This window comes from Pinus tabuliformis, chromosome 8 (assembly GCF_031772625.1).
Source record: "Pinus tabuliformis cultivar Carrire ecotype Pingquan chromosome 8, CPIR1, whole genome shotgun sequence".
Lineage (NCBI taxonomy): Eukaryota > Viridiplantae > Streptophyta > Pinopsida > Pinales > Pinaceae > Pinus > Pinus tabuliformis.
The window spans coordinates 724,163,318-724,176,488 of record NC_142294.1 but is presented as its reverse complement, the minus strand read 5'-3'; the positions used below and the strand labels follow the sequence as shown (position 1 = coordinate 724,176,488).

Below are 13,171 nucleotides of genomic sequence, written 5' to 3'. Positions count from 1 at the left end.
AGGGTGAGGAAGGATATCAAGAAGGACCAGAGGAGGAAGAGGGCCAACAGAGGGGAGATAAGGCCACAAAGGAATGGAAAAAGGGCAGCGGAGGGCTAGGGCCTTGGGAAGGCCTGTGATAAGGGTCAGCAGCCCTTTAGGGCTGACGACAGAGCTTGAAAGGGCCACGAAAAGGCTAGGTTAGGCCTGCGGCTCAATAAGGAGGGCAAAAGGAGGTTGCAACAGGGGTATGAGAAGGTTACGCTAGGCCTAGAAGGCCTAAATTTTTTTGGGATCCCCTGCAAAATAAAAAATTTGACCCAGATCTTCAAAAATTGCCACCAAAGGCCACAGATTCGTCTTTAAGGGCTAGCTGCTTCCCTTCTTGCTTGTGCGTTGAGCCCGGATAGAAGCTAGAGGTTGGATCTTGCCTTCCTAGGCCTAGATCCACCTCAAGACCCCAACGATTTCCTACAAGAAAGCTAGACGTCTCACTTGGGTGAGATAAACCCTTCAAACCCTTACACAAAATTTGAATTTTCCTTGATGGCTTGTGAATTCACCTGCACAAATGAAATAAGATTTCCCAAAACCCCAATATTTATACCAAATTTAAAATAAACCCAAAACCCCAACTGTTGCAAACAAGGGTTAGAACTAATTTACAAAATTATTCTACAAAATATTTACAAATATACGATGTTTGTAAATTAAATTTTTTGAGAAATAAATTTTGAATAATGGCAAATGGATAAATGCATTTTTTGAAAAGTTAGAATATTGTCCTCAAACCCTTCTACAAAGTTAGAATACCATATAAAAATTCTTATAGCCCATACATAGTCGGCCCTTTCACACAGACTGTGAACTTGGAACCAAGGGCCAGTGTACCTTGCAAATCTCTATAATTTTTCTTAAATCGAATCATTAGATCATATGGTGATCAGAATATGACTTGAAAAGCAAAATAACATCTATTTTTAGAGAAATCTCCAAGTGAAAAATAACGACTAGTTGGCTTGATTCCCGTCAAAATAATCTCGACTATTGATAATATTTGATCATCTTTTAATTTCTACCATCGAAAATATTATTTTGAGGAAAATTTCGAATTTCACTTAAAACTCATTTTCTATTAATCCAAAAATTAATATTTTGGTTTAATTTCCTCAAAAAATTGACTTTGACTTAACCACCAAAGTCCAAGGGCTTATTTTTTTTTTAAATGTCCATTTTTGCCTTGGTGGGGGAACCCTCCAAAATTTGATTTTTCTTTGACCCATGAATTTTTTGAATTTATTCCACCCTCAAATACTTTAGCCATGGTGTCTAAATATGAGAGACCATGCACTAAAATATTTTTTACATTAGATAGTACAAATAATTCAACCCTCAAAGGGGGAATACACCTTTACACATAGACCCTCATGACATTACCCAATTTTGCGACACAATATGATCTAGTCTAGACTAAGTGATCTATAATAAAATAATTTAGCCAAATAGTTGAAATTATTCCCAAACCACTTTTTCAAAGACTCGATATAACACTATGTCTCACCTAAGATCTTGAACAATGAATTCCACCCTAGCTTTGGGGTTTCAACTAGAGGAACATCTCTACTGATTATCCATGTTTAGAAACACACATAATTCGGTGAGGTTAAAAAACCTCCTAGGATGAAATTTGTTGCCAAAATCAAAGGCTTACCTAAGTGTCGTTACAAATTAAATAGTCATACTAGCATCATTTACAACATAACTTGTAGAAATTGGGTTTACAATGATATGATGTGTTGGTTGATGAATCTGAATTTTGAAAAAATTCCTTCAAGACTTTGGATCCTGCTTCCTTATCCATGTTTAGAAACACACATAATTCGGTGAGGTTAAAAAACCTCCTAGGATGAAATTTGTTGCCAAAATCAAAGGCTTACCTAAGTGTCGTTACAAAATTAAATAGTCATACTAGCATCATTTACAACATAACTTGTAGAAATTGGGTTTACAATGATACAATGTGTTGGCTGATGAATCTGAATTTTGAAAAAATTCCTTCAAGACTTTGGATCCTGCTTCCTTGGACTGTTGACTAAAATGTGGTCAACAATCCCTAATTTTGTCCACAAAACTTCACAAACCCTCCTTAATAGATGCCTTCTTCTTGTGTTGTTCCTTGGCCTCTTATGTACCGCTACTCTAGCTACTTTAGACCTTAGACCTACCCTGAACTAGGGCTTGGTCCCTCCTGTACCAACAAAAAAAATCTCGTCCTAGTTTTAGATGTATTTGCACCACTAAATACTGCCCAAAATGCTTCTCTTCTTGGCTACCTCCTTCCGAATTCTTCCTAATAGTCACAAGGTAAAATGACCCAACACAAGCCTTTTCCTCTACTTTGCTAGGCCTCCTTATGGCTATGGCCCAATCACAAAGATGCTTTCACTTTGGATGTCTTCTTCTTTTATGATGCCCTAAACTAGGGCTTGTAAACTCTGTCCCAAACCATTAAGGACAAATCCACCAACTAGCAATGATCTCCTTAGGCATTAGCCCTTTACACAGTCCTAATCTCACTTTGGCCATCACTGTACAAACAATATCGACTTCAGCCTTCTTCATTAGGCTTGCGGCTCCCTTCACTTGGTCTGAAGCAACCCTTGAACACGACTTGCAACTCCTTTTCCCTGCGTTGAAACCAGAGGAAACTCAATCCTCACTTTGCAACTTTCAAGGATTTTGGCCCTTTATACAAGTTGAACAGAGCCTTGGCCTCTTCCATACAGCCGACATAACCCTCAAACCTTCCTTCCTTTTGCAGATCAAAGATATCAGGCTTGATCTAGGCCTCTTTCACTAAGTTTTTCGGCTACCCAAAAGGAAACCCTCCTTAAACTCGATTGCTAAGATCTGAACTAAATCCCTCCTTAGTTAAGTCTCCTCTTGAGCTATCGTTGCCCTTATGGATTAAACTTGGCCTCTCTTGTAGCCTTCCTTGGCCTACAAGCTCAACCTTCTTTTAGGCTACATCTCTAGCAACCCTTGCTATCAAATGAGCTTCCTGTTATTCGATGATTCTAGCCTTTCCCTAAGGCCTTCTTAAATAGCTTCTCCTAAGCCTCTTAGGAACCCTCTAGAACTTAGGGGTTTTATCCACTTAGACTTAGGATTTAATTTTTCTCTTTTATTTTTCCTTTTAAAATTTTAAATGCCATCTGGGTCTAAAACCCCTTCACTTAGGTTCTTTTCCCACAAAAAGTCCCACAAACCCTTTTTGTGACCAAACTCACACAAACCACAGACCTAGGCTTGTGGAGTACCTCCCAAACTACACAATTCAACACTCTGCTCCAATGTTGAGGGCTGCCAAGATGGTGCTAGCCCTCCGTTGTCTCACATAGTGAGACGATTCTCATCTGGGCCCTAGATCAACTGCTCTCCGTCACAAAGTGTTATGCCTAGCTGGGGGCATGTTGGGTCTAAGTGCATCATCTCGAAAATCATCAAATGTAGGGCAAAGTGCCAAAACACTATGGGTATTGGAGGTTCCCAAGGGTGTATATGATGCTCTGCTTATACCATTTGGAGTCCCATGGCTCTCAACGCTTCCCCTGTGGGTGTTAATATGTTGCTCTGGGATCCTGGTACCAGTTAAGGTGGCCAAGCCCCAATTGTGGAACCACCCAATGATCACATCACAAAGTCTAGTGACAACAACAAGTCATCAGGTACAAAAATAATTTTTGCATCTAAGTGGACGAAGCTTGAAAGTAGTGGGCTATTAGACACTTCAAACAAGGATTTCCTTCCAAATTTGGGGCTTTGAACTCGTAATGGTGTTACTTCCCTAGGTAGGAGTGGCTAAAGGACAACCCTATTAGGTGTTTCCAGCCCCCAAGGGAAATTGACGTTTCCTCAGTGCACCCTTAAATCAATAAATGTCATGTGAATAATGATGGTAATTGAGGGGAGAAGACTTCATGGCCAAGTGCCATGGTTAAACTTTAAAGGGACCATCATAGTGGGGATCCATGTTAGTTTTTGTAGCATCAGATGTGTTCAAGCCACAAAGTTTGGTGGAGAGGCTAGAATACATGAGATCTCCACAACCCAGAAATCGTTTCTCGGAATTCCACATACAAGTGACTTAATTAGATTATTAACCATTCTTTTAATGTTTCCTAAATCTAAACTTAGGAAAACTGGGTAATTAATTAGTATTAATTAAGTCAAAGTGAGATTCATCTAGAAACTCACATAGATCGGTTCCAAGATGATCCTAGCCATCGATTAAGTTTTAATCTTGGCCATTGGTGCTCCAACAGTGGATTATAAGAAGAAGTCAATGGCCACTTGGAGAACACACTTGATAACACCAGAAATTTGATTTCCTTGGCAGATTGATTTCCAGAGTAGCAGTAGTTGGCTGTCGGAGAGGTAAAGATCGAAGCAGTGAGTGAGGGGAAGGGCAGTGAGTCCAGAGGAGATTTTCTAGATCCGGAGAGGTAGCAACAAGTGGGCCGAATTATTCCCAGTGAGGCAGTGCAGAGGACTATGCAGTTGCTTCAGATTGACAGTTCAATTTCCTAGAGAGAAATTCGTTCTCAGCTCCATAGGTCAGGTAGAGGTTCCAGAGTGCCGGAGAGACAATTTCCTCAACAGAGACAGGCAGAACGACTTCATCAGAGACTGGTTGGAGGCTTAAGGTCAAAGAGACTACGCAGAGGCTTCAGGAGGCTGAGTTTTTTGAAGGCAGGTTGTGTTAGGATTGCTTGTGGAGGAAGGGTAATTCGCTTCAGTGATTTTTCCTAGATATTCTTGCTATTTGGATTGCGAGTTGGGCATCCATAGATGTACTCAGATTTTCACTGCTACATAATAAAATAAAACCCTCATCTGCTGCACCATTTTCCCGCATTAGGTTTTTTCGGGGACTGCTGTACAAAAATAATGGTGTTATTTTTTATGTGTGCGCTATTATTTTCTCAATTCCAGTGCTATTTATTTTCTGCAATTTTATTTGTGAAGGTTGCAGTGTGGTTATTTCGATGTTGTCATAGAAATAAACTGAATAATTAATTTATCAGCTAGGAGAAATAATACTAGTTGTCGCAATAAGATTCCATATTGGAATTTTTACATGGTATTAGAACGTGACTGATCAGCCGAGGAGCTCAAAAGAGAAAGAAGGAATTTCGTTGTTCAGTAAGAGTAGGAGGCTGAAATTCCCAGGGGCAACGCAGTCCTTTCCCAGGCAGGCCAAGTTGCTTGCGGAAGTTCGATTTTTCAGAGCAGAGAGGCAGAAAAATTCGACTTTCTAGATCAAGTGGTTCCAGCAGGCAGAGGGAGCAACTCAGATAGTTGGGCAGATTTTTGGTTGGACGCAGAGGGTTTTGCAGCAAATAGCTAGAGCAAAACCAGCATCGGGGGGAAGAGAAAAGCACACACAGCTGAGGGAAAATTTTCCTCAGGGAATTTCGAGTCTCGGAAGTTCGAATTTCCAGTTGCAGATTGGCAATAGCAACTTGCAGGACCATACATTCTAGAAGGGAGTGCGAATAGCAGAGTAGCAGCCGAGCACAGGGAAATAGGGAGTTTTCAACATTATCAAAGATGGCCACAACAAGACTTAGAGATTAGGAGAGGTTGGATGGCTCCTCCAACTATGTCATCTGGAAGTCCAAGATGTCCTTCCTGTTGGATGAATATGGCCTGAAGCTCTACATAGACAGTGTTGTGGCAGTTCCCCAAGATGCGGATCAGCTGAAGGAATACAAGAAGGAGATGGCGCGTGCGAAGCAGTTGATCCTGGATGGAGTCCGGGACCATATAGTCTCACAAATAGCTGGCAAAGATACTGCCAAAGAGATGTTGGATTCTCTCGCCGTGCTATATCAGGGCACTTTCGAGCAATGAAAGATGTTCCTGGAGGAGAAGCTGAGATGTATCAGGATGCAGAAGGGGGAAGGCATAGATCCCTTCCTCACCAAGATTCAGGAGGTCCGGGACCAACTCGCAGCTGTTGGGGCAATGCCTCAACCAACAGAGCTAGTGAGGTTGGCACTAAATAGTGTCTCTGAGGAGTGGCAAGTATTTGTCCAAAGCATATTGGGCAGAGACAAGCTATCAGGGTGGGACAGGATGTGGGTTGATTTGCAGCAAGGAGAGTTGAGGTGAGATCTGCTAAAGAGCTCCATTAGTGGTAGCAATAACAGCGGACCGAAGGTGGGGAAGGAGGAAGAGAATGTGGCCCTCGCATCAAAGGGTCCTAGCCAGGGGCAGGGGGCGCAAAGAAAGAAGAAGGACCTGTCAAAGGTCAAATGATTCAAGTGTGGTGAGCTTGGTCACTACATCATGTAGTGTCCTCTCAAGAAGAAGGGCAACTCGAAGAAGCAGGACTAGCGACAGCTTCTGTAAAGATCGATAGGTTGTCCTCCAGATTGCAGGAAGACTTTGCGATGATGGCAGCCATACCTCCAGGAGTGAGGTGGGGTGCCTTGGAGTTATAGCCCTAGAGAGCTACAAAGATTGGGCAGGGTCCTTGAGGAGTCCACCTCATGGATCATTACCTTGCTACGGGGGGCCCATAGTATTCAGTAACAAGATGGACCAGTGGCAATTGGTGCAGTCAAAATTCCAGAGTGACTGTTGCAGACTAGTTGCAGTCAGATGCCGGAGAGCACAACGCAGAGTTAGCAGTGGCGCAGATTCTTGAGAGACAGTGCAAAGGCCAGTAGCAGTCAGGACTTAAGAGACAGATGCATCATATTGAATACAACTGATTCAATATTTTGGATGCTTTTCAGTTGCAGTAGTTGCAACAATAGATGAGAGGGAGTTGCAGTGCAGAGGCAGTGTTGGCAGCAGTATGGAAGTGTCAGTAACAACACAGATGCAACATCAGAGTTGGGGAGTAGTTGATGGGCAACAACAGCCAAACATCAATAGTGTAACAGAGATGCTACTGAGACAAAGTGTTGTGGCAGAGTGTGTAGTATTAGAACACATTCCTCACTAAAAGGGAGTGTTAGTTTTTGTAGCATCGGATGTGTTCTAGCCACGAAATTTGGTGGAGAGGCAAGAATACATGAGATCTCCAAGAACCATAAATTGTTTCTGGAAATTCCATCTAGAAGTGACTTAATTAGATTATTAACCATTTTATTAATGTTTTCTAAGTCGAAATTTAGGAAAACTGGTTAATTTTCAGTATTAATTAAGTCAAAGTGAGAATCATCTAGAAACTCACACAGATCGATTCCAAGATGATCCTGGCCATCGATTAAGTTTTAATTTTGGTCATTGGTGCTCCAATAGTGGATTATACGAGGAAGTTGATGGGCACTTGGAGAACACACCTGAGAACACCAGAAATTCGGTTTCCTTGGCAGATCGATTTCCAGAGTAGCAGCAGTTAACTATTAGAGAGCTAGAGATCGAAGTAGTGAGTGAGGGGCAGGGACAGTGAGTCTAGAGGATATTTTCCAGATCCAGAGAGGCAGTAGTAAGAGGGCCGAATTATTCCCAGTGAGGCAGCATAGAGGACTGCGTAGTTGCTTCAGATTGGCAGTTCGATTTGTTGGAGAGTAATTCGTTCTCAGCTCTAGAGGCCAGGCAGAGGTTCCAAAGTGCCAAAGAGAAGATTTCCTTAGCAGAGGTAGGAAAAATGACTTCATCAGACACTGGTTGGAGGCCGAGTTTTTTGAAGGCAGGTTGTGTCGGGATTGCTTGTGGAGGAAGGGTAATTCCCTTCAGTAATTTTACCCAGATATTCTTGCAGTTTGGATTGCTAGTTGGGCATCCATAGATGTACTCAGATTTTCACTGCTGCATAATAAAATAAAGTTAAAACCCTCATTTGTTGCACCGATTTTCCCGCATTGGGTTTTTCGGTGACTTTTGTCCAAAAGTAACGGTGTTATTTTTTTATGTGTGTGTGCTATTATTTTCTCAGTTCTAGCACTATTTATTTTCCACAGTTTTATTTGTGAAAATTGTAGTGTGGTTATTTCAATGTTGTCATAGCAATAAACTGAATAATTAATTTATCAATTAGGAGAAATAATACCAGTTGCTGCAATAACATTATGTATTGGAATTTCACAATCCACATCATGAGTGTATAGATGTGAGGAGGGAGCAATTGTGGATGCATGAGTTACCAACCCAACATTTTAATTTTTTTTTATTTTTTCTTTGTATTACTGCTCGTAGCTCAAAGGGTTCAAGCTTCCTTTGTATAATGTATAGCAATTACTACCCCCTTAATGGTGAGGCAACTTATCGCTCATCAGGGGTTGGGACATGTAAGGGTTCCTTTTCCATGATTTGAAAGAGCAACACGTGCTCAGGGATCAAGTGATGGCCACAAGGAGTGAGGTAGAGCTCATGCTAGGCTTTTTCCCATGTGCTAATGTGTATGTCCTGGCCATCTTTTGCATTTTGATTTGCTTTTTCCTTTACTTTTAGCTGCATCAACTTCCCAGGGCCAAGTTTCGGGCCCTACCCTAGTATGAGGATGTATGGGTGCCAAATCCCAGAGAATCAATGGTCAATTGAACTAGAAGAATGGAGGTGGGAAATAGGGCTTGTAATGTAAGATGGAAAATAATAAGTATGGAATGGGGATAGATGGAACATGCTATCACAATAAGGGCTTCCCAAGTAGTGCCCCTCTTATACTAATTGGGCCATCAGAAGAGGTCCCACTGGATTAGGATTGAAGATTAATCCCCCATTTAAGGTGAGGGAACAAGATCACAGTCAAAACCCTTCCTTCTCCCAAGTCACTCCATCATTCATGCCAAAAGCCTAAATACAAACATGCGTAAGCACCCGATTGCAAAATGAATATCAATAAAGTACCTTTTGATTGGAAGCCCAACTTCGTTCATGTGCTCTTGCGAGGTGGGTGAAGACATATGATTGATGCAGGTGGCAGAGATATGAATGGCACCTTGTCTTTTGCTACTGGTGGCTGCAGGGCCTATTGGCTGGCTAGAAGAGATAATGGGAGACAAATTTTCTTCTATGGGGTCACCCACTTTTGGTGGGTAACAGAACTCATTATCAAACACATATTTGCAACGTAGTTTTCACAGAACAAATAATGTTTAAATTCTCAAACAATGCTAGATACCATCCAAAGAGTCCCCAGTCATAGATGCAGTAGGCTTTGTCATATATTTTATGATTTCTTGTATTCTCTACCTTCAGGAAAATTTTCTTTTTGTGCAGTTGTTTAACAGTAGAAGCTCAATTGTGATTACTAACTTCTACATGTACTGTACTTGATTGTTGCAGTATCTTTGTAGAGAATTGTGAACCCTTCGCCGAAGATTTGTGGAAAACTTTGAGAATTAATGGATTGACATTCCATGGTGTCTTGCTTTGTAAGCGATGCAAGGTCTATAAATGTTTCCTCTTTTTAAAATGCATTCAAGTACCATCTACAAGATTTGTTCAGTAATTTATAAATATTTGTGTTATCATCTTTTTTTTTTTGAGAACAGGAGTTATTTCTATATGAAATTCAAAATTCAAGGATAAAATAAGTAAAAATTCCAAATTAAAATGAGGCTCTCCAGCCTTAGCATGTTTAGGGATTTACTACAAAAGGACCAGTCATCAAACTGCTTTCCTCCTAATTTCCTATTGTTGTCAAATGCCAGTTGACCTTTATGAACACTTGTTTTACAAGTGAATGAAACCAAAAACAACTTCTAGAAATAAACAAAACTAATTCAGTCAATGATCCATTTATTTCACTATCAAATGCCTTGAGCAATGATAAACTACCACCTTCTTATGTGTCTTCTTGTGTGCTTCTGTATTATACGCATGAGCAATTTACACAAATCATTTCAAACAATGATTATCATTTGCTCATCTGTGAATACTTGCATGGACATAAACGTTGGGTCAGTTTGTGGGTTGAGATACTATACTCAATTTCAACCTGGAACTTTATCCAAGTTTCAACACTGGGCCTGTACACTTCCAATGACAATTTCAACTCCCTCAAGACAATTGCATCAGTCTTTGGTATTTTCTGATATATAGCTATTAAAAAGGCTAAAACTAGTAAACCAGTGAAAAGATAAAGTCTGTAATACGTGCACTAACTTCATTCGTACATCTCCATAAAGTAAAACTCTGAAAACTGAATTACAGACTGGCTGAAATCACAAAGGAAAACTACCAAAACAAACAAACAGCAACCAAAACGTTGAGAAGAAGGGTGTGGATTGTCCCATGTCAAGATGGGGGCCCTTTTAGTTTACAATCTATATCAGATGCACCAACACCAAGACAGTTTTTATCCACACAAAAGTTATTTAAGCCTAAAAACATAGATCAGAGCCTACCCTTATCTGCATTCCAATGTGGAAGGCTGGGGTTAAAAGCAATATAAAATGTTCAAAAGTCGTGTTATTTAATTATAACCTTTAGGCTGTCATCCTTCATTATATTAACTACAATTTAATCCTGAATCAGCCAAACCATTTCGTTAAAGTCAAACTACAGTTTTTACGAAAGGTGTAGATGAGAATATTTCACTATGAAAGTATTGATTTAGGCTGGTTAAGCCCAACGCTGTTGGGAGGAGGGAATGGGATTTTGAGGTGCAATTTTCAAAAGCTTTTATGAGTGGAGTGTTCTATGAGTGCTTTTTGGTATTTTGATACATATATACTGAGGAAACATGTAGAATGTTGAATTAGTTGCAGAAAACATGAAAACATAGATTGAACTATTGGATCAATGATGACCATTAAAGCATTAGCCATTTAGTACACACATAACGTCATGTTAAATTTCTAATAACAACCAAAATTATTTTCTCACGACAATTTAATTTATGCCTAGTTTATTATTTATTTACTCAAATAATAATTGAATTACCGAAAAATAAAATCATTGGTATCTTTAACTTCTACAATTTAAAATATGCAGCAGAAATAAACTAGAGAGATCAATCACACATTGCAAAATTCATTAGAGAAATTTTGAGGTCTAAAATGTGTCTTATAAGGAATATAATAAAATAATAGTGGAAATAATAAAATAAGATGGGATTAACTGATCAAATTTTGGAGGGAAAAATAAAAATAAATTTTCAATTTGTATTTTCAACTTATCTGTCATGTTCATTTTTCTGGTTTCCCTTATGGGGTGGTCAAGATGGACTTCCTGGGTTGAAGGTTGTTAGGTCGCAGGAGCAGGTTTACACTATCAACGGGCCTAGGGGCTTCTGGACGGGTTTTGAGGAGTTTTTATGAAGTCTAATGGCATTCAATTGGTATATTCCATCATCTGCATAGTTTGTCCTTCATTCCGTTGAATTCCGACAACTTTCAAAAAATAGAGTTATTAATGGGCCTGACTCAATTAATTATGCTTAAGGTGGCATGCTAGGAGGAATACTTGACATAACACCTGTAACAACCCATCTCGAATCACGAACAACATAGTAGTATTAGCATGCATGTGAGGCATGCATATGATAGCTACATATGCATGCATCATATACATTGCACTAGTATATATACATATATATATATACATCGACTTTATATCGACTATTCATGGAGAATGTCTAAATATAAGATAAATGAATTAATTATCAAAGGTATAAATTAAATACCTAATTCTCGTAAATAGAAGAAATATACACTCAGCAAGAAATATAGTTGAGTTTATTCATATGTTTACATAAATAACCCAAAATGTGTACTAATAAAACTAAACCCATAAACCTTATGATTAAACTTGACATTTTATAAAAACATAAAGTAATATGTAATATTTAAAATCATTATGGTCTTATATTAATTAATGAATTAAAGTACCAACTATCATACTTAATGTGACACCATTCGATATTGTGAAGATCTAATTCTATTAAAGGCAAAATATCCTGACAAAGTAGTCACCGCCTATCAAAATCTTATCCTTTCATAAGGCGGTGAACAGATGCGTAGAGAGGGAGGGACCTCTGCTACTTAAAGGGAGGAAGGAGGATTTTAAAAGGGGGGGAAGAAATATACAGAGGGTGCAGAATGATAAATCTGTTGGAGGTGAGCCAGAGGCTAGACTTGGGCACTAAAAATGGGAAAGTCTTCAACTGTTCCTGGAGTTTTGGGCACAGGGGCCAGTGGACTTCTATTTCGAAGTTCTGGATCTGGGAACCGCAGAGGTTGATCCCAGATAGGGAGGGAGGAATAAGTTGGTTTGGTAATGGAATCAGAAAACTTGGAGCACTGTGATCAACAACAAACTGGAGAATCAGACATGAGAATCAGGTACGCAAAGAATCAGGTACGCAGATGCATTTAATTTGATAGAAATTATTTGATAGAATTTTTGCAGAAAAAAATCTGTCAATCTAATATAAATTAAATATCAATCTTTACATTTGATTGAATTGAAATATCAGTTCTTCTCAGCTTTTCTGTTACGATCAGAAAAGCTGAGAAGAAGCGTATTTAGATGATAGCCTAGTTCTTTCTTATGTAAGCAATGACTTAACCCAGGATAATGATTATGATATAAAATTTTACTCTCGAAAAGAAGCAAAAGAAAATTATAAATTGTCGGTTGATGTCCTACTACTGCTGCCTCCTTGATGTCCTTTCCAAGGTTTTCAATGATGAAGTTTCCCTTCACATCGTGTACTCGGAGTCATCTCAATGTTATTATTCGTTCACTACATCAACATCAAGTGAACATCATTGGACTTTCGCATCTAACAGCTATACTTATGTTTAGCGTTAAACATATAGGAATGAAAGCCGTAAATTTCATGCACGATCAATACACGAAAGAATGATTTCCAATTATTATGCTTAACGTTGCTGGTGCATGGATACTTATATATATCATGACTTATGTTAAGGATGTGATATTTATAATTATAATTTTATTTTTATTTTACATATCAACATGAATGATGAGATGGAAATAAAATAATGAATACACTTGACTACTAGATGTGAAAATGAACTTACAAATATATTGACTAGATATAGCCAAGTATGTCATATGAACTCAAAAATCAATATCATAGATGAGAGTTTATTAAAATGCATAGAAAATCGTTATCTGAATACAATTGATTTTGAATATATTGATGCATATGTTATAATTTGTGGGCAAGTGTTTACATTGCAGATAGTATCATTACCAAACC

General features: G+C 39.0%; 1 protein-coding gene across 1 annotated transcript in view; it reads left to right on the top strand.

Annotated features, from left to right (window-relative positions):
- LOC149237632 (uncharacterized) overlaps window positions 1-13,171 on the top strand; it is a 200,805-nt gene that overhangs the window by 106,688 nt on the left and 80,946 nt on the right. The window contains exon 6 of the mRNA XM_089366849.1: window positions 9,283-9,385. Within this exon, the coding sequence (XP_089222975.1) occupies window positions 9,283-9,385 (103 nt within the window). The remainder of the gene's footprint in view (window positions 1-9,282; window positions 9,386-13,171) is intronic.